The 21,254-nt window shown below is 44.7% G+C and overlaps 1 protein-coding gene across 1 annotated transcript in view; it reads right to left on the bottom strand.

Annotated features, from left to right (window-relative positions):
• Positions 1-21,254, bottom strand: part of LOC135514305 (cell surface hyaluronidase-like) — a 95,217-nt gene that overhangs the window by 35,645 nt on the left and 38,318 nt on the right. The window contains 7 exon segments of the mRNA XM_064937693.1: positions 501-656; positions 780-815; positions 1,208-1,339; positions 9,166-9,254; positions 10,738-10,866; positions 12,433-12,502; positions 17,539-17,744. Of these exon segments, the coding sequence (XP_064793765.1) occupies positions 501-656; positions 780-815; positions 1,208-1,339; positions 9,166-9,254; positions 10,738-10,866; positions 12,433-12,502; positions 17,539-17,744 (818 nt within the window).

Here is a 21,254-nt window from a genome sequence, read left to right on the forward strand (position 1 = left end):
TACTGAATGAACACTTATTTTATCTTAATATAATACATAAATAAAATCTACTTAGTCTCAAATAAATAAAACATGTTCAGTTTGGTTTAAATAACGCAAAAACACAGTGTTGGAGAAGAAAGTATAAGTGCAATATGTGCCACGTAAAAAAGCGTTTATGTTCCTTGCTCAGAACATGAGAACATATGAAAGCTGGTGGTTCCTTTAAACATGAGTCTTCAATATTCCCAGTAAAGAAGTTTTAGGTTGTAGTTATTATGACGCGTCAACTATTTCTCTCTATAATCGGTCAACCTCCATTTCTAACACAGGATCCCCCCTTTTAGTCTATGTCATATAAGGCTTACTACACTGATCTAGTAAATTGTTTAACAGGAAACATAGGAAGTGACACAGCAAAACCATTCATCATATTACAGGAAGTAGTACTTCCCTTCCAAGAGCAACACGCTTGTTCACCCCCTTTCGAACACTATGTTTTTTATTACACACACACACACCTGTTCCTGGGTAGTGTCCTCATCTTGCCATCTGCTCCTCCCTGGCCCCAGTACTTGTTCTGGCCTCCGTTGGAGCCGCGGTTGCGGCTTTCTCCCACAAACAGAGACTGGGTCACCTCCTGACTGGAGCCCTCATCCTTAGGGTAGCTACCGTCACTAACGGAAGACAACAGGCAGGGGATATGTTTTTGAGCAAATGTGTGTGTGTGTGTGTGTGTGTGTGTGTGTGGGGGGGGTATGCACAGATGTAGAAACATACACAGGAGTCTTGGTACATACCTCGCAAAGGAGAGTCCCACCCCATTGTCTGCAAATCTATAACCAGAGAGAATAAATGCATCAGTAATTATGGGGAAAACCCAGCAATGGAGGAGTCACTGGTTCACTGTCATCTACGGCCTTGTGGATTAAGATATAGGAACCAAATGAACTATTAGCAACATGCTAATAGGCTACACATAGCCCAATGATTGGCCAACTGTGTGTAACCTCTTGTTTACATGTTAGCATAGCATGCTAACCTCTGATTGTAATGCAAGTTGCTACGGTAACTCCTGGGTAACATTTGAGACACTTAACTCTGTGCCAATCATACAGCAAACCTAAGAGACAACCCATGATATGACTACTGCACAGGACATTGATGAACAATGATGAATGTAAGTGCATTCATCATGGGCTCAATGTGTTGACATCTCAGCACTCACCCAGAGTTCTGAATGGTGATGTCACCGCCACGTATCCAGGCTCCGAGGTCATTGTTCTTGAAGGCGATGAGTGTGTCGATGAGAGCAGCCACCCGCGGCCGGTTTGGGTCTGCATTCTCATGAGGACGGAACCTGAAATGGACCCATATGTAATATGAGTATAGAAACACACGCACTTTTAATCACTCTTTCAAATAGCCACAGAGAAACACGACACACACAAACTCATCTAGACACACACACACAGCGTGGGCAGTGGTCTTGGAGGAGGGCCTAAGCTATTTTCCATCTGTTGAATCCGAGGCTTGTATTTGGACAGACTGCTGCAGAGTATAAACTATCTGTGGAGCCTTGTTTTCTCTGTAAACAAAAACCTGCCAGACCCTCCGGGCTACAGTACAAGTACCGTACAGACTATCCAAGTACAGTACAGACCAGTACAGACTATCCAAGTACAGGGCTGGTTTCCCAAAAGCATCTTAAAGCTAAGATCATTGTAAGAACCTTCGGAAATCTCTGAACGGTTTCCCAAAACCATCTTAACAAATAAAAGACGCTATTCATCTAACGACTGCCTCAGACCATTTGTAGACAAGCTAACGTCATCATTAGAATTTTATACACAGAAGAAAGGCTACGCACAGTACTGCCCCCTTTGGAGGAATTGCGTGCACATAGTAAACAGAAAAACAATCTGTCCAAAATTGCTAATATATGCATATAATAATTATTATTGAATAGAAAACACTCTAAAGCTTCTAAAACCGTTTGAATTATGTCTGTATGTAAAGCAGAACTCACAGGGCAGCCATTCTCCCAAACTCTCTCTCTCATCGGGAAAGTTGGGCCAACTTTGACGTCATTGCCCCTACCCTTCCCAACCAGCTACGGATCTGGGATCAGTTTCTGTGTCTTCGGCGGGATGTGTTCTTTCAATAGGGCGAGTAATGGAGAAAATCCCGCAAGCTTTGACCTTTTGGCAGACAAAATACTAGGTGTAGCGATAAAATAGACGCGTGTTCTGGCGCGAATGGTACACAATCATTCCTTCGTTCCAGATTGCCTGAGAGGAGCTGCTTTTGTCCGGCCGAATCACCAATTGTTTTGTACGTCAATAACATCCTAACATCTGCACTTAGTTTGACCAGTTTAGTCGACATATAATATGTAATTTTGAAGTTTTGATGCGCAACTGTGCGGGACCAGAAGTCATTTTGGGTGCATTTCAGCTGAAGCTGTTAGCATATGCTAATACAGAGACACACAACTTGAAACCAAACGATGTATTGGGTAAGTTTGACTCCTTCCACTACATTCTGATCGAAGACCATCAAAAGGTAAGGGAATATTTATGTTGTAATTTTGTATTTCTGTTGACTCCAACATAGCAGAGAAATATTGCTTACGTCTGAGCGCCGCCTCAGATTATTGCCTAGTGAACGAATTCTGTAACGTTAAAAATAAATGTAACACAGCGGTTGCATTAAGAAGCAGTGTATCTTTCTAACTATATGTAGAACATGTATATTTAGTCAAAGTTTATGATGTGTATTGCTGTTATCTGGCGTTATCTGGCGGAGCAATCTCTAATTTCTCCGTACATTTCTGTAGCATTTTTTGAACATGGCTCAATGTAAACAGAGATTTATGGATATAAATAGCATATTATTGATAAAAAACATAAATGTACTGTGTAACATGTCCTATTACTGTCATCTGATGAAGATTTTCAAAAGGTTAGTGAATTATTTTTCTTTTAATCCTGCGTTTGTGATTGCATCTTTTGCTTGACAAAATGGCTACATATCGTCTGTGTCTTTGTGGTGGTTTGATATACATATGTGCTATGTTTTCGCCGTAAAACATTTTAGAAATCTGACTCGCTGGCTAGATGAACAAGGTGTTTATCTTTCATTTGAGCTATTGGACTTGTTAATGTGTGGAGGTTAAATATTTCTAAGAATATTTTTGCATTCTGTGCGCCATCTTTTGAGTTGAGCGTGGGGGGGGAGCCCTTGGGGAACGTGGTAGCGTGATGTCGTTAACAAAGAATCATGATGATGGCATATGGCTTGGGGACAGTATTGAGTAGCTTGGATGAATAAGGTGCCCAGAGTAAACTGCCTGCTACTCAGGCCTAGAAGCTAAGATATGCATATTATTAGTATATTTGGATAGAAAACACTCTGAAGTTTCTAAAACTGTTTGAATGATGTCTGTGAGTATAACAGAACTCATATGGCAGGCAAAAACCTGAGAAAAAACCAACCAGGAAGTGGGAAATCTGAGGTTGGTCGATTTTCAACTCAGCCCCTATTGAAGTTACAGTGGGATATTGGTCATGTTGCACTTCCTAAGGCTTCCACTAGATGTCAACCATCTTTAGAAACTTGTTTGAGGCTTCTACTATGAAGGGGGTCTGAAATGCACGCTGGTCAAATGCATTTCACATGAGAGGTATCTCCCGTTCCTTTGCTTTTCTGAAGACAAAGGAATTCTCAGATTGGAATCAGGTTATTGAAGATGTTAAAAACATCCTAAAGATTGATTCCATACATCGTTTGACAAGTTTCAACGGTCTGTAACAGAACTTTTTGACATTTTGTCTGCAACTAGTGAACACGCTTCGTGAGTTTTGATTTGTTTACCAAATGCGCTAACAAAAGTGGACATAAATGATGGATATTATCGAACAAATCAAACATTTATTGTGGAACTGGGATTCCTGGGAGTGCATTCTGATGATGATCATCAAAGGTAAGTGAATATTTATAATGTTATTTCTGACAACTGACTCCAACATGGCGGATATTTGTATTTGTTCTCTGAGCGCCGTACTCAGATTATTGCATGGTTTGCTTTTTCCGTAAAGCTTTTTTGAAATCTGACACAGCGGTTGCATTACGGAGAAGTGTATCTAAATTTCCATACATAACACTTGTATTTTCATCAACTGGTGTTTTTCTGGATCAAACGCGCCAAATAAATGGACATTTTGGATTTATATAGACGGAATGAATTGAACTAAAGGACCATTTGTGTTGTTTCTGGGACAGAAAAGAAGAAGCTCGTCAAAGGTAAGGCATGAATTATATTTTTATTTCTGCGTTTTGTGTCACGCCTGCAGGATTGAAATATGCTTTTCTCTCTTTGCATTATTTGCTGTCGCCATAAAACATTTTGGAAATCTGACATGTTGGCTGGATTCACAACAAGTGTAGCTTTAATTTAATGTGTGATTTCATCAAAGTTAAATTTTTATCAAAATTTATTTGAATTTGGCGCTCTGCATTTTCACTGGATGTTGGCCAGGTGGGACGCTACCATCTGTTGGGAAAATTATGATGAAATGACTGAACAAATCATTTTAAATGGAACTGTAACTAAGTAAAACTTATACTCTGTTTTATTATATCTGATTAACAATATGAGTTCATAAGAAGGGATTGTGTGACACGGACAAGGAGTAATTAAAGTTAATGAACACCATTCCAACTAGGAAGAAACAAATGGGTTGGGGACTGTGTAAACACATAAGGTTGTTAGCCTATGGTTGACCCTACAGAAACTTAGCTCTGGGTTTTTAGATAAGACAGTGAGTGCATTCTTAAGTTCTGTTAATTAGAACTGTCAGCTCAGTGGTGATCGATAATATTGAGGGGTCAAAAGTTATCTGGGAGTGTGTTAGTAAGTTAGAATGAACTTTTCACCTCACTTTGTCCCGGTCGAGAGAAGGGGATTCTGTTAAAGCAATGAAATGACGTCATGATCTGTATATAAACTGTTGCTCGTGGTTAAGTGTCAGTGCACTCCGAGAATAAATTCTGTTACCTATTATTGAAAAACTTGTCTGAGTCTATTTTATGCAAACAAGAATCTTACAATTCTCATAAAATAAATTAAGGGTTTTCAATTAATGAAAGCACATTGGCATAATTAAATTACATTAACACCGTCCCACATATCCGAGAGTGATTAAATGCAAGTAAAACTAAATGCATGCTATTCAATCGATCACTGCCTGCACCTGCCAGCCTGTCCCGCATCACTATGGACGGCTCTGACTTAGAATACGTGGACAAATACAAATACCTAGGTGTCTGGTTAGACTGTAAAATCATAGCCCATCTGTAAACAGCCCATCTATCTACCTCATCCCCATACTGTATTTATTTATTTTTCTTGCTCCTTTGCACCCCAGTATCTCTACTTGCACATCTACCATTCCAGTGTTTACTTGCTATATTGTAATTACTTCTCCACCATGACCTATTTATTGCCCTCACTCCCTTATCTTACCTCATTTGCACTCACTGTATTATAGACTTTTTGTTTTCTTTTTTCTACTGTATTATTGACTGTATGTTTTGTTTATTCCATGTGTAACTCTGTTGTTGTATGTGTCAAATTTCTATGCTTTATCTTGGCCAGGTCGCAGTTGCAAATGAGAACATGTTCTCAACTAGCCTACCTGGTTAAATAAAAATACAAAAATCTGGACAAGAGGAATAGCTATGTAAGAATGCTGTTCATTGACTATAGCTCAGCATTCAACACCATAGTACCCTCCAAGCTCATCATAAATGTAAATGTAAATTAAGCTTGGGGCCATGGGTCTGAACCCCGCACTGTGCAACTGGGTCCTGGACTTCCTGACGGGCCACCCCCAGGTGGTGAAGGTAGGAAAGAACACCTCCACTTATCTGATCCTCAACACAGGGGCCCCACAAGGGTGCATGCTCAGCGCCCTTCTGTACTCCTTGTTCATCATTTACATTTACATTACATTTAAGTCATTTAGCAGACGCTCTTATCCAGAGCGACTTACAAATTGGTGAATTCACCTTCTGACATCAGTGGAACAGCCACTTTACAATAGTGCATCTATCTAAATCATTTAGGGGGGGTGAGAAGGATTGCTTTATCCTATCCTAGGTATTCCTTGAAGAGGTGGGGTTTCAGGTGTCTCCGGAAGGTGGTGATTGACTCCGCTGTCCTGGCGTCGTGAGGGAGTTTGTTCCACCATTGGGGGGCCAGAGCAGCAAACAGTTTTGACTGGGCTGAGCGGGAAAAAATGACTTGACTTCGTGGCCACAAGTTTGCAGATGACACATTAGTAGTAGGCCTGGTTACCAACAATGACGAAACAGCCTACAGGGAGGAGGTGAGGGCCCTTGGTGTGTGGTGCCAGGAAAATAACATCTAACTCAACGTCAACAAAACAAAGGAGCTGATCGTGGACTTCAGGAAACAACAGAGGGAGCATGCCCCTATCCACATCTACAGGAACACAGTGGAGAAGGTGGAACGCTTCAGGTTCCTCAGCATACACATCACTGACGATCTGAAATGCTCCACCCACACAGACAGTGTGGTGAAAAAGGCACAACAGCGCCTCTTCAACCTCAGGAGTCTGTAGAAATTTGGCTTTGCCCCTAAAACCCACAAACCTTTACAGATGCACAATTGAGAGCATCCTGTCGGGCTGTATCGCCGCCTGGTACGGCAACTGCACTGCCCACAACCGCAGGGCTCTCCAGAAGGTGGTGCGGTCTGCCAAACGCATCACTGGGGGCAAACTACCTGCCCTCCAGGACACCTACAGCACCCAATGTCACATGAAGGCCAACAAGATCATCAAGGACATCAACCACACGAGCCACAGCCTGTTCATCCCACTTAACATCCAGAAGGCGAGATCCGTACAGGTGCATCAAAGCTGGGACCGAGAGACTGAAAAACAGCTTCTAACTCAAGGCCTGTTAAATAGCCATATTCTATTCTACTGTATTTTACTCAATGCCACTATTTCTTAAATCCATAACTTTACTTTTAACTTTTACTTTTTTTTTACTTTTATGTGTGTATTGTTGTGAATCGTTTTTAGGAACTACTGCACTGTTGGAGCTAGGAACAAAAGCATTTCACTACACCTGCAATAACATCTTCTAAATATGTTATGTGACCAATAAAATTTGATCTATGGAGGTCACATGGCTGGGCAGGGTCACAACCATGGGTGGGCCTGAGACTGCATAGGCCCACCCACTGAGGAGCCAGGCCCAGTGAATCAGAATGAGTTTTTTCCCACAAAAAGGGCTTTTTTTACCGATAGAAATACTCCACCGGTTTTCATCAACTGTCCAGGTGGCTGGTCCAGATGATCCCGCAAGTGAAGAAGCCTGGTGTGGCGGTTCTGGGCTGGCGTGGTTACACATGGTCTGCGGTTATGAGGCCGGTTGAACATACAATCAAATACTATAAAACGACGTTGGAGGCGCCTTATGGTAGAGAAATGAACATTCAATTCTCTGGCAACAGCTCTGGTGGACATTCCTGCAGTCAGCATGCCAATTGTGTGCTCGCTCAAAATTGAGACATCTGTGGCGTTGTGTTGTGTGACAATATTGCACATTTCAGAATGACTTTTATTGTCAACCCAGAACAAGGTGCACCTGTGTAATGTTCATGTTGTTTAACCTCTTGAGTGTATGGGGCAGTATTTTGATGTTAGATGAAAAACGTACCCAAATGAAACTGCATATTTCTCAGGCCCAGAATCTAGAAAATGCATATAATTGTCAGATTAGGATAGAAAACACTAAAGTTTCCAAAACTGTCAAAATATTGTTTGAGAGTATAACATAACTGATATTGCAGGCGAAAACCTGAGAAACATCCAACCAGGAAGTGCTGTTTTTCCTGAAACCTCTGTTCCATTGCATGCCTTCCCTTCATTTAAAGGGATATCAACCAGATTCCTTTTCCTATGGTTTCCACATGGTGTGAACAGTCTTTAGACATAGTTTCAGGCTTTTATTCTGAAAAATGAGCGAGAAAGATCACATCGCGTCATTGGATGGCTGGGTGCCAGCAGAGTTTTGCATGCGTGAGCAGCTTGGAGCAAACATTTTCTCTCTCACTCCTATTGAAAAAGCAACGGTCCGGTTGAAATATTATCGATTATTTATTGTAAAAACAACCTGAGGATTGATTATAAAAAAATGTTTGACATGTTTCTACGAACTTTACGGATACTATTTGGAATTTTCGTCTGCCCCGTCGTGACCGCTCGAGCCTGTGGATTTCTGAACATAATGCGCCAACCAAAAATAAAGGAACATTTATTGTGTAACTGGGAGTCTCGAGTGCATCCGAAGATCAAAGGTAAGCGATCATTTTATTGCTTTCTGACTTTCGTGACCAATCTACTTTGCTGCTAGCTGTTTGTAATGTTTTGTCTGCTGACAGAGATGTCCTAACATAAACGCTTCGAAAGATTTCGCCAAAAAGCTTCTTTTTTTTTAAAAATCTGACACGCCAGGTGGATTAACAACAAGCTATGTATTACTATATTGCACTTGTGCTTTCATGAAAATTAAATATTTTTAGCAATTTAATTTGAATTTGGCGCTCTGCAATTTAGCGGATGTTGACGAAAATGATCCCGCTAACGGGATGGGTGCGCCAAGAAGTTAAATCAGCTTCTTGATGTGCCACACCTGTCAAGTGGGAGGATTATCTTGGCAAAGGAGAAATGCTCACTAACAGGGATGTAAACACATTTTTGCACAAAATATTATTTTTGTATAACATTTCTGGGATCTTTTATTTCAGCTCATGAAACATGGGACCAACACTTTACATGTTGCGTTTATATCTTTGTTCAGTATATTTTGTCGGTCTCTTGTAATACCTGGGCATAGTTTCACATTTGAACAAATAAACAGGTCTCTAATAAATCACTATGTCAAATAAGTGTAATTCCGCATGCATGCATTTTCTCTCTTTGCGCCAGCGGAATTTCATGGTCTCTCTACCACGCCAAATTGTTTATCCTTTCATGTCAAAATTTGAGTCCGTGTAGCCAGCACAGAGAATAAATGACCAGCTCATCCCTTTTGTAAAATTTGCTCAGCTGTGTGTTCTAAATATGATGTGGTTTAACCTGTGCTTACCTGGCATTGTTGTCCAGACATAGGTACTCCCGGGGGTCTGCAGCACTTGCGTTGGTGGTCTTTACACCTTTATCAATGAAGAGCCCAGCCTGGGTAACACAAACCGGTATGGGAACCACTGTCACAAGTACGGACTTAAAGGCACAATGCATTTGTTTGTCAGCCAAACAGAACCCCCCCCCCCCATGGAGTCAGTTTTACACGTGAGTGTAACAGTAGCAGCTCTGTGAATTGTCATATGTCTGGGGTTTAAGGGTGTTTGTATATGCAGTTCAAGTGTGAATGCAATGCAACGAGACAGCATTACCAGGGGTATATAATTGGAGCATAGTCTTGAGACTGTAAGCACACTCCTTATGAGACAGGCACTTCTGGTCAGTGGACAACGGGCTCTCAGTTCACCTGACCAAATTTATTGAGCCAGAGAAACAGAGGCCTATTGTAAAGGCTAGTATGTACATGTCTGTGTGTGCACACTTCTGTGGCGAGTGAGGTAAGTGTGTGAGCGTGTAAGTTTTGTGGCTTTGAGTAAGAGCTGGAAAACTGTATGAAATCAGACAATTGGAAGCGCTCTTACTAGTATGTACAGTTGAAGTTAGAAGTTTACATACACTTAGGTTGGAGTCATTAAAACTCGTTTTTCAACAACTCCACAAATTTCTTGTTAACTCACTATAGTTTTGGCAAGTCGGTTAAGACACCTACTTTGTGCATGACACAAGTAATCTTACCAACAATTGTTTACAGACATAGTGAAATAATCTATCACCATTCCAGTGGGTCAGAAGTTTACATACACTAAGTTGACTGTGCCTTTAAACAGCTTGGGAAATTCCAGAAAATGTCATGGCTTTAGAAGCTTCTGATAGGCTAATTGACATCATTTGCGTCAATTAGAGGTGTCCAGTTGGATGTATTTCGAGGCCTACCTTCAAACTCAGTGCCTCTTTGTTGACATCATGGGAAAATCAAAAGATACCAGCCAAGACCACAGAAAATAAAATTGTAGACCTCCACAAGTCTGGTTCATCCTTGGGAGCAATTTCCAAATGCCCAAAGGTACCACGTTCATATGTACAAACAATAGTACGCAAGTATAAACACCATGGGACCACGCAGCCGTCATCCCACTCAGGAAGGAGTTCTGTCTCCTAGAGATGAACGTACTTTGCTGCAAAACGTGCAAAATCAATCCCAGAACAACAGCAAAGGACCTTGTGAAAATGCTGGAGGAAACAGGTACGAAAGTATCTATATCCACAGTAAAACAAGTCCTATTACGACATAACCTGAAAGGCAGCTCAGCAAGGCAGAAGGCATTGCTCCAAAACTGCCATAAAAAAGCCAGACTACGGATTGACCTAAAACAGGGAATTTTTACTAGGATTCAATGTCAGGAGTTGTGAAAAACTGATTTTAAATGTATTTGGCTAAGGTGTATGTAAACTTCCGACTTCATCCCTGCAGGAATTGAACACCAAGACCTTGGCGCTGCTAGCGCCATGCTTTTACCAGCTAAGCCACATAGAACCGCAGTGTGTTTGTCTTTCACACAGTGCTGCCAGTGAGTACCTTAAAGTTGGAGTGCACACGGTTGTTGTAGAAGATCCCCAGAGGGGTCAGCTCTGCCCGGGTCTCTGGAACCAGCCCATGAGAGTCCCCCGTGGATGAGCTGTGGAAGACATACCATATCCCTGCATCCTTTAGGATGACATGAGGGAGGGGTGGCAGAGAAGGGAGAAAAAGGAGAAGGACAAAACAAGGCAACAGTAAACATGTCGTCCCCTACGAATGACGCAGCGCCCCCCTCCTTCAGCCAATCAGTGTAATTTTGTAAATGTCAGATGTCTTTGGCAAGATGCATCATTCACCCAAGTTGTGTCAAAATCGGGCCAATGGTGTCTGAGATATCACGTGACTCCTCAATTGGTGTCTGAGATATCACATGTGACTCCTGGAGCAGGTTGAGAGCTTCAAGTTCCTTGGTGTCCACATCACCAACAAACTAATACGGTCCAAGCACACCAAGACAGCCGTGAAGAGGGCACGACAAAACCTATTCCCCTTCAGGAGACTGAAAAGATTTGGCATGAGTCCTCAGATCCTCAAAAGGTACTACAGCTGCACCATCGAGAGCATCCTGATTGGTTGCATCCATGCCTGGTATGGCAACTGCTCCGCCTCTGACCGCAAGGCACTAACAGAGTAGAGGTCGACCGCTAAATCGGAATGGCCGATTAATTAGGGCCGATTTCAAGTTTTCATAACAATCGGAAATCTGTATTTTTGGGCCGATTTGCCATTTAATTTTTTTATACCTTTATATAAATAGGCAAGTCAGTTAAGAACACATTCTTATTTTCAATGACGGCCTAGGAACGGTGGGTTAACTGCCTCGTTCAGGGGCAGAACAACAGATTTTCACCTTGTCAGCTCGGGGGATCCAATCTTGCAACCTTACAGTTAACTAGTCCAACGCAATAACAACCTGCCTCTCTCTCTCGTTGCACTCCACAAGGAGACTGCCTGTTACGCGAATGCAGTAAGCCAAGGTAACTTGCTAGCTAGCATTAAACTTATCTTATAAAAAACAATCAATCATAATCACTAGTTAAGTACACATGGTTGATGATATTACTAGATATTATCTAGCGTGTCCTGCGTTGCATATACTCTGACTGTTGTATCCGGCACGTGACAAATAAGATCTCATTTGAATTTCATTGTGGGGGACAATAATGTGGCTTTGACAATGAGGTGAAGAAAAAAAGAATGATCCTTGAGCACTAAGACTGTCATTGAGTACTGCGCTTACACATTGACACAATTGTGCCTGAACTTGAGCAGTAGGGTAACGATGTTCAACTTTACCCCCCCAGTTCAAGTCATCATTTATTAATGTTGATGTAAGAGTAGGAAGACAATATCTCCTCAGATCACATGAGATGAACCGGTAAGCCACAGTTTTATATCCGGATGAGTTGCTAAACCGTAAAGCTGCAGTTCGTAATTTAAAAAAAACAAAACAACGAAATGCCATAAACGGCTGAGCGATGGCCTAGAGACACATAACCGCTAGAATTCATAGACAGAGCTACGGTTTCAAGGACTGATCATCCATTAGATCAAAATTTTAATGACTGATGTCTGAGATGAGGGGAGCAATACAACCGTACCAGATAAACATCATCAGTCCCCTGCAAATTGCTTATCATTCATTAAACAGTGGTTGCTTTGGTGGGTTGGCGTACATCATTATAGTCTTACCTGGGAGCCAGCAGCAGCGTTGCTTATGAGGTTATTATTGGGGTTGGCGATCCAAAACGTAGACACTGCCCTAGAACAAACGCAAGCACACCAAGACACACACACACAGGGAGGAGGAGGGGCATTAAAGAAGATGTCTCCAGGCGTGAGTGATTGTTAATATCAGGATATATGAATTTAATATGAAGCAGAAACAGAACCCTGACTCCTGTTATCCATGGAATAATCCACCTCTCCCACATAAATCCTGTGCGGGGACAGGTCTGCCAACTCATTCATTTCATTACATTTCATTATAGTACAACGGTTTGAGTTGTCTAATCTTAGCAATTTCTTCTTAGCTAGCTACATAGCCGTCTTTGTATCAAAGATAATTGCGTAATTATCGTATTTCGTCGTCCTAACGTAGTCTACACTGCTATCTGCACAGCAGCTAGCTAAGCAGCTAGCTAACGTCCACTGTCCACCAGCACTGTAGAAACTATTACACTCAACTGAACGACTCGATTAGTGAAGTGTTAGCTAGCTACATAGTTGTCTTTGCTGTCTTCGTATCCAAGATAATTGTGTAGTTTAGAGTGTGTAGACTTAGAGTGATTATCTTAATTTACCGAGGTTAGCTAGCCAGCTATTTGTCGTCCTTAACGTAGGAGATGCTGCTAGCTAGCTAGCCAACAGCTAGCCAACCTCTACCGAATAGAACTTCAACTAACTTCCGCTTCGCTCCACAGGTCGTATCACATTTTCATTTCACTTCATTACAGTACAACGGTTTGATTTGTTTGATCGTAGCTAGCTAGCTACATAGCCGTCTTTGTATCTAAGACAATTGTGTAGTCTAGAGCGATTTTCTAGGTTAGCTAGCCAGCTATTGTCGTTCTTTTAACGTACGTAACGCAATCAACACTGCTAGCTAGCCAGCTAGCCCCCGAATAGCAGCACTGTAGAAACTATTACACTCGACGGAACGACTTGATTAGTGTAGTGTCAACAACGCAGCCACTGCCAGCTAGCCTACTCCAGCAGTACTGTATCATTTCAATCATTTTAGTCAATAAGATTCTTGCTACGTAAGCTTAACTTTCTGAACATTCGAGACGTGTAGTCCACTTGTCATTCCAATCTCCTTTGCATTAGCGTAGCCTCTTCTGTAGCCTGTCAACTATGTGTCTATCTATCCCTGTTCTCTCCTCTCTGCACAGACCATACAAACGCTCCACACCGCGTGGCCGCGGCCACCCTAATCTGGTGGTCCCAGCGCGCACGACCCACGTGGAGTTCCAGGTCCTGCGGCCAACAAGGCAGAGTTCATCTCAGCCTATGCCTCCCTCCAGTCCCTCGACTTCTTGGCACTGACGGAAACATGGATCACCACAGATAATACTGCTACTCCTACTGCTCTCTCTTCGTCCGCCCACGTGTTCTCGCACACCCCGAGAGCTTCTGGCCAGCGGGGTGGTGGCACCGGGATCCTCATCTCTCCCAAGTGGTCATTCTCTCTTTCTCCCCTTACCCATCTGTCTATCGCCTCCTTTGAATTCCATGCTGTCACAGTTACCAGCCCTTTCAAGCTTAACATCCTTATCATTTATCGCCCTCCAGGTTCCCTCGGAGAGTTCATCAATGAGCTTGATGCCTTGATTAGCTCCTTTCCTGAGGACGGCTCACCTCTCACAGTCCTGGGCGACTTTACCCTCCCCACGTCTACCTTTGACTCATTCCTCTCTGCCTCCTTCTTTCCACTCCTCTCCTCTTTTGACCTCACCCTCTCACCTTCCCCCCCTACTCACAAGGCAGGCAATACGCTCGACCTCATCTTTACTAGATGCTGTTCTTCCACTAACCTCATTGCAACTCCCCTCCAAGTCTCCGACCACTACCTTGTATCCTTTTCCCTCTCGCTCTCATCCAACACTTCCCACACTGCCCCTACTCGGATGGTATCGCGCCGTCCCAACCTTCGCTCTCTCTCCCCCGCTACTCTCTCCTCTTCCATCCTATCATCTCTTCCCTCTGCTCATACCTTCTCCAACCTATCTCCTGATTCTGCCTCCTCAACCCTCCTCTCTTCCCTTTCTGCATCCTTTGACTCTCTATGTCCCCTATCCTCCAGGCCGGCTCGGTCCTCCCCTCCCGCTCCGTGGCTCGACGACTCATTGCGAGCTCACAGAACAGAGCTCCGGGCAGCCGAGCGGAAATGGAGGAAAACTCGCCTCCCTGCGGACCTGGCATCCTTTCACTCCCTCCTCTCTACATTTTCCTCCTCTGTCTCTGCTGCTAAAGCCACTTTCTACCACTCTAAATTCCAAGCATCTGCCTCTAACCCTAGGAAGCTCTTTGCCACCTTCTCCTCCCTCCTGAATCCTCCTCCCCCTCCTCCCTCTCTGCAGATGACTTCGTCAACCATTTTGAAAAGAAGGTCGACGACATCCGATCCTCGTTTGCTAAGTCAAACGACACCGCTGGTTCTGCTCACACTGCCCTACCCTGTGCTCTGACCTCTTTCTCCCCTCTCTCTCCAGATGAAATCTCGCTTCTTGTGACGGCTGGCCGCCCAACAACCTGCCCGCTTGACCCTATCCCCTCCTCTCTTCTCCAGACCATTTCCGGAGACCTTCTCCCTTACCTCACCTCGCTCATCAACTCATCCCTGACCGCTGGCTACGTCCCTTCCGTCTTCAAGAGAGCGAGAGTTGCACCCCTTCTGAAAAAACCTACACTCGATCCCTCCGATGTCAACAACTACAGACCAGTATCCCTTCTTTCTTTTCTCTCCAAAACTCTTGAACGTGCCGTCCTTGGCCAGCTCTCCCGCTATCTCTCTCAGAATGACCTTCTTGATCCAAATCAGTCAGGTTTCAAGACTAGTCATTCAACTGAGACTGCTCTTCTCTGTATCACGGAGGCGCTCCGCACTGCTAAAGCTAACTCTCTCTCCTCTGCTCTCATCCTTCTAGACCTATCGGCTGCCTTCGATACTGTGAACCATCAGATCCTCCTCTCCACCCTCTCCGAGTTGGGCATCTCCGGCGCGGCCCACGCTTGGATTGCGTCCTACCTGACAGGTCGCTCCTACCAGGTGGCGTGGCGAGAATCTGTCTCCTCGCCACGCGCTCTCACCACTGGTGTCCCCCAGGGCTCTGTTCTAGGCCCTCTCCTATTCTCGCTATACACCAAGTCACTTGGCTCTGTCATAACCTCACATGGTCTCTCCTATCATTGCTATGCAGACAACACACAATTAATCTTCTCCTTTCCCCCTTCTGATGACCAGGTGGCGAATCGCATCTCTGCATGTCTGGCAGACATATCAGTGTGGATGACGGATCACCACCTCAAGCTGAACCTCGGCAAGACGGAGCTGCTCTTCCTCCCGGGGAAGGACTGCCCGTTCCATGATCTCGCCATCACGGTTGACAACTCCATTGTGTCCTCCTCCCAGAGCGCTAAGAACCTTGGCGTGATCCTGGACAACACCCTGTCGTTCTCAACCAACATCATGGCGGTGGCCCGTTCCTGTAGGTTCATGCTCTACAACATCCGCAGAGTACGACCCTGCCTCACACAGGAAGCGGCGTAGGTCCTAATCCAGGCACTTGTCATCTCCCGTCTGGATTACTGCAACTCGCTGTTGGCTGGGCTCCCTGCCTGTGCCATTAAACCCCTACAACTCATCCAGAACGCCGCAGCCCATCTGGTGTTCAACCTTCCCAAGTTCTCTCACGTCACCCCGCTCCTCCGCTCTCTCCACTGGCTTCCAGTTGAAGCTCGCATCCGCTACAAGACCATGGTGCTTGCCTACGGAGCTGTGAGGGGAACGGCACCGCAGTACCTCCAGGCTCTGATCAGGCCCTACACCCAAACAAGGGCACTGCGTTCATCCACCTCTGGCCTGCTCGCCTCCCTACCACTGAGGAAGTACAGTTCCCGCTCAGCCCAGTCAAAACTGTTCGCTGCTCTGGCCCCCCAATGGTGGAACAAACTCCCTCACGACGCCAGGACAGCGGAGTCAATCACCACCTTCCGGAGACACCTGAAACCCCACCTCTTCAAGGAATACCTAGGATAGGATAAGTAATCCTCCTCACCCCCCCCCCCCTTAAATGATTTAGATGCACTATTGTAAAGTGGCTGTTCCACTGGATGTCAGAAGGTGAATTCACCAATTTGTAAGTCGCTCTGGATAAGAGCGTCTGCTAAATGACTTAAATGTAAATGTAAACTCACACGCGGTCATACACACTCCTCCAAATACAGCGCCTGCTGCTCCCCAAACTGACCTCTTTTTCAACCTCCCCCAGAAACACATCCCATACAGCGGGGTGGTTCTTATTGCAGGGACAAGACTACTACAGCCCTATCACTCTCACACAGAGGACATGATCCCTCCGTCTTCTCTCACGGTAGGCCTGTCCAATAAAGCCGCACATACACTTCATCTAACTCATTACGCACGCACACACTCACACATACGAGTGTACAAAACATTAGGAACACCTTCCGAATATTTAGTTGCACCCCCTTTTGCCCTCAGAACAGCCTCAATTCACTCTACAAGGTGTCGAAAGTGCTCCACAAGGATGCTGGCCCATGTTGACTCAAATGCTTCCCACAGTTGTGTCAAGTTGGCTGGATGTCCTTTAGGTGGTGGATAATTCTTGATATACACAGAAAACGGTTGAGCGTGAAAAACCTACCAGTGTTGCAGTTCTTGACACACTCAAAACCAGTGTGCCTGGCACCATACCCCGTTGAAAGGCACTTATTTTGGCTTGCCCCATTCACCCTCTGAATGACACACACACACACACACAGTCCATGTCTCAATTGTCTCAAGGCTTAAAAAAAAAAACTTCTTTAAACGGGTCTCCTCCCATGCATCTACACTGGTTGAAATGGATTTAACAGGTAACATCCATAAGGGCTCATAACGTTCACCTGGTCAGTCTACTCTGTGTTTACCTCCACTTTATAACTCTTTCATTTTGAACCATTATCTTTTCAAATGTCTGCCCTCTTCACTTGCTTTCTGTTCCTCTATTATTCCCCTCTGTCACTTGTTCACTCTCTCTATCCGTGGCCAGACAAGTCTCTTCTGTGTCTTACTTGCACTCCATGCTCGGTGAAGGGGTGTAGTTCTTGTACACTTTGTCTCGGATGCTGGTGCACATGGTCTCATTGCGATCGGTGGGCAGGAGCGTTCCCGGTCGGGTCACCAAACCCAGGTTGTGGAAGAACGTGTTCCTCTGCTCTATCCCGTCCTCCAGGAAGAAACAGTGACCCAGGGTGTCATAGCCTACAGTGTCCTTCACCTGGGAAATGTTTGGGAAAGGTTACAGAGACGGGAGTAAAGAGGAAACGCTTACTGGAGCAGAGCATGAAATCAGCTTGGAGCTTAATGTTGGTCGATTCACTTCATCAACGCATTTTAGATAAATTTGTTTAAAGACCAGCATCACATGGTCCTCAAGTTCTCTGTCACGCGCGCACACACACACACACGCACACACACAGAAGATGGGCATTTGAATTGTTTTCACTATTCAAATAAATTCATGACATTTTTTTCAGATATCTGGACTGCAGGACCCTTTACTTTCATATACCCTTTACTGGTACGATGCCAGTAAAAAGAAACCTGCTCATGTTTAAAACCCAATTCATGAGTCCAATTCATTTAAAACATATACATTTCCTCCCCAATTTCGTGGTATCCAATTGGTAGTTACAGTCTTGTCTCATCGCTGCACCTCCCGTACGTACTCGGGAGAGGCGAAGGTCGAGAGCAGTGTTTCCTCCGAAACACAATTCAGCCAAGCCGCACTGCTTCTTGACACAACGCCCCTTAACCCGGAAGCCAGTCGCACCAATGTGTTGGAGGAAACACCGCACACCTGGCGACCGTGTCAGGATGCATTGCGTCCGGCCCGCCACAGTGGTCGCTAGTGCACGATGGGACAAGAACATCGCTGCCGGCCAAACTGTCCCCTAACTCGGACGACGCTGGGCCAATTGTGCACAGCCCCATGGGTCTCCCAGTCGCGGGCGGCTGTGACAGAGCCTGGACTCGAACCAGGATCTCTAGTGGCACAGTAAGCTTTGTGATGCACTCGGGAGGCTTACAGTCCCATTTTTACCATGTCCTTGTCGAGATGAGCCTTTTATATCTCCCATGTACATGCCGGCAAGTTTAGAAGTGAGAGTAGACGTGGGTCGACATCTATTTTAATTCAATCCATTGAATATATACCATTACAAAAGGCAGGACCTAAAAAACATTATGAGATCAATAAAATATAAAAGGCATACTTTAATTATGTTACTGGCAGCACCATGCACATTAAATCAATAGGCCTAGTTATTTTGTTAATTGAACAGACCAGACACTTAGACTACCCTGATCACAATTAACACACATATATTTTATAATAAGCTAAGAATATGAAATAATAAAATACAAAATCATATTTTTCCCACACAACAACATTACATAGTACACGCAAAACACCAGTCTCAACGTCAACAGTGAAGAGGCGACTCCGGGATGCTGGACTTCTAGGTAGAGTTGCAAAGAAAAAGCCATATCTCAGACTGGCCAATAAAAAGAAAAGATTAAGACGGGCAAAAGAACACAGACACTGGACAGAGGAACACTGCCTAGAAGGCCAGCATCCCGAAGTCGCCTCTTCACTGTTGACGTTGAGACTGGTGTTTTGCGGGTACTATGTAATGAAGCTGCCAGTTGAGGACTTGTAAGGCGTCCGTTTCTCAAACTAGACACTCCAATGTACTTGTCATTATGCTCAGTTGTGCACCAGGGACTCCCACTCCTCTTTCTATTCTGGTTAGAGCCAGTTTATATGACAGCAGTTCCACACATTCCCGTGACACAAGTATTTGCATTATATTCTGTTATATTAAATCAATTTGTATTTGTCACATGCGCCGAATACAACAGGTGTAGACCTTACAAGCCCTTAACCAAGAATGCAGTTTTAATAAAATAAATAAGTGTTAAGTAAAAAATAAACAGTAACAAATAATTATTAAAGAAGAGCAGTAAAATCACAATAGCGAGGCTATATACAGGGGGTACCGGTACAGAGTCAAGGTGTGGGGGCACCGGCTAGTCGAGGTAATATGCACATGTAGGTAGAGTTAAAGTGACTACGCATAGATAATAAACAGAGTACCAACAGCATAAAAGAGGGGGGGAGGGGGCAATGCAAATTGTCTGGGTAGCCATTTGATTAGAGGTTCAGGAGTCTTATGGCTTGGGGGTAGAAGCTGTCTTTTGGACCTAGACTTGGCGCTCCGGTACCGCTTGCCATGCAGTAGCAGAGAGAACAGTCTATGACTAGGGTGGCTGGAGTCATTGCCAATTTTTAGGGCTTTCCTCTGAATCCGCCTGGTATAGAGGTCCTGGATGGCAGGAAGCTTGGCCCCAGTGATGAACTAGGCCGTACGCACTACCCTCTATAGTGCCTTGCGGTCGGAGGCCGAGCAGTTGCCATACCAGGCAGCGAGGCAACCAGTCAAGATGCTCTCAATGGAGCTGCCCTCTTCACAACTGTCTTGGTGTGTTTGGACCATGATAGTTTGTTGGAACTTGAAGCTCTCAACCTGCTCCACTGCAGCCCTGTCGATGACAATGGGGGCGTGCTCGGTCCTCCTTTTCCTGTGGTCCACAATCATCTCCTTTGTCTTGATCACATTGAGGGAGAGGTTGTTGTCCTGGCACCACACGGTCAGGTCTCTGACCTCCTCCCTATAGGCTGTCTCATCGTTCAAGGTAATCAGCCCTACCACTGTTGTGTCATCGGCAAACTTGATGATTGTGTTGGAGTCGTGCCTGGCCATGCAGTCATGAGTGAACAGGGAATACAGGAGGGGACTGAGCACACACCCTTGAGGGGCCCCAGTGTTGAGGATAAGCGTGGCAGATGTTACCTACCCATACCACCTGGGGGCGGCCCGTCAGGAAGTCCAGGATCCAGTTGCAGGGGGAGGTGTTTAGTCCCAGGGTCCATAGCTTAGTGATGAGCTTTGAGGGCACTATGGTGTTGAACGATGAGCTGTAGTCAATGAATAGCACTCTTACATAGGTGTTCCTTTTGTCTAGTTGGAGTGAGGCTGCTCGGGCCATGGATAACCAATTCATGAAGCTCCCGACTAACAGTTTTTGTGATGACGTTGCAGTTTGGAACTTGGTAGTGAGTGTTGCAATCAAGTACAGGCTATATTTATGCTTTATGCGCTTCGGCGGTCCCGTTCAGTGAGCTTGTGTGGCCTACCACTTCGTAGCGGATTCCCTGTTGGTCCTAGATGTTTCCACTTCACAACAACAGCACTTACAGTTGACCAGGGCAGCTCTAGCAAGGCAGAAATTTGATGAACTGACTTGTTGGAAAGGTGGCATCCTATGACGGTGCCACGTTGAAAGTCACTGAGGTCTTTAGTAAAGCCATTCTACTGACAACGTTTGTCTACTGTGATTGCATGGCTGTGTGCTTGATTTTATACACCTGTCAGCAACGGGTGTGGCCGAAATAACCGAATCCACTCATTTGAAGGGGTGTCCACATACACTATACATACAAAAGTATGTGTCTTGACTGTGATCGGGTATGTGTCTTGTCCAATGTCCCCTCTAAGCTATGTGCGCGGCTACACACCTCTTCTGCCGTGCAGATGAAATGCCGTGTCGCGCGCAGAGACGCAAGAGATAGAAGTTAGAGTTCGCCCCATTAGTTTGTACTATATATATACAGTGGGGAGAACAAGTATTTGATACACTGCCGATTTTGCAGGTTTTCCTACTT

This window comes from Oncorhynchus masou, chromosome 25 (assembly GCF_036934945.1).
Source record: "Oncorhynchus masou masou isolate Uvic2021 chromosome 25, UVic_Omas_1.1, whole genome shotgun sequence".
NCBI classification, from domain to species: domain Eukaryota; kingdom Metazoa; phylum Chordata; class Actinopteri; order Salmoniformes; family Salmonidae; genus Oncorhynchus; species Oncorhynchus masou.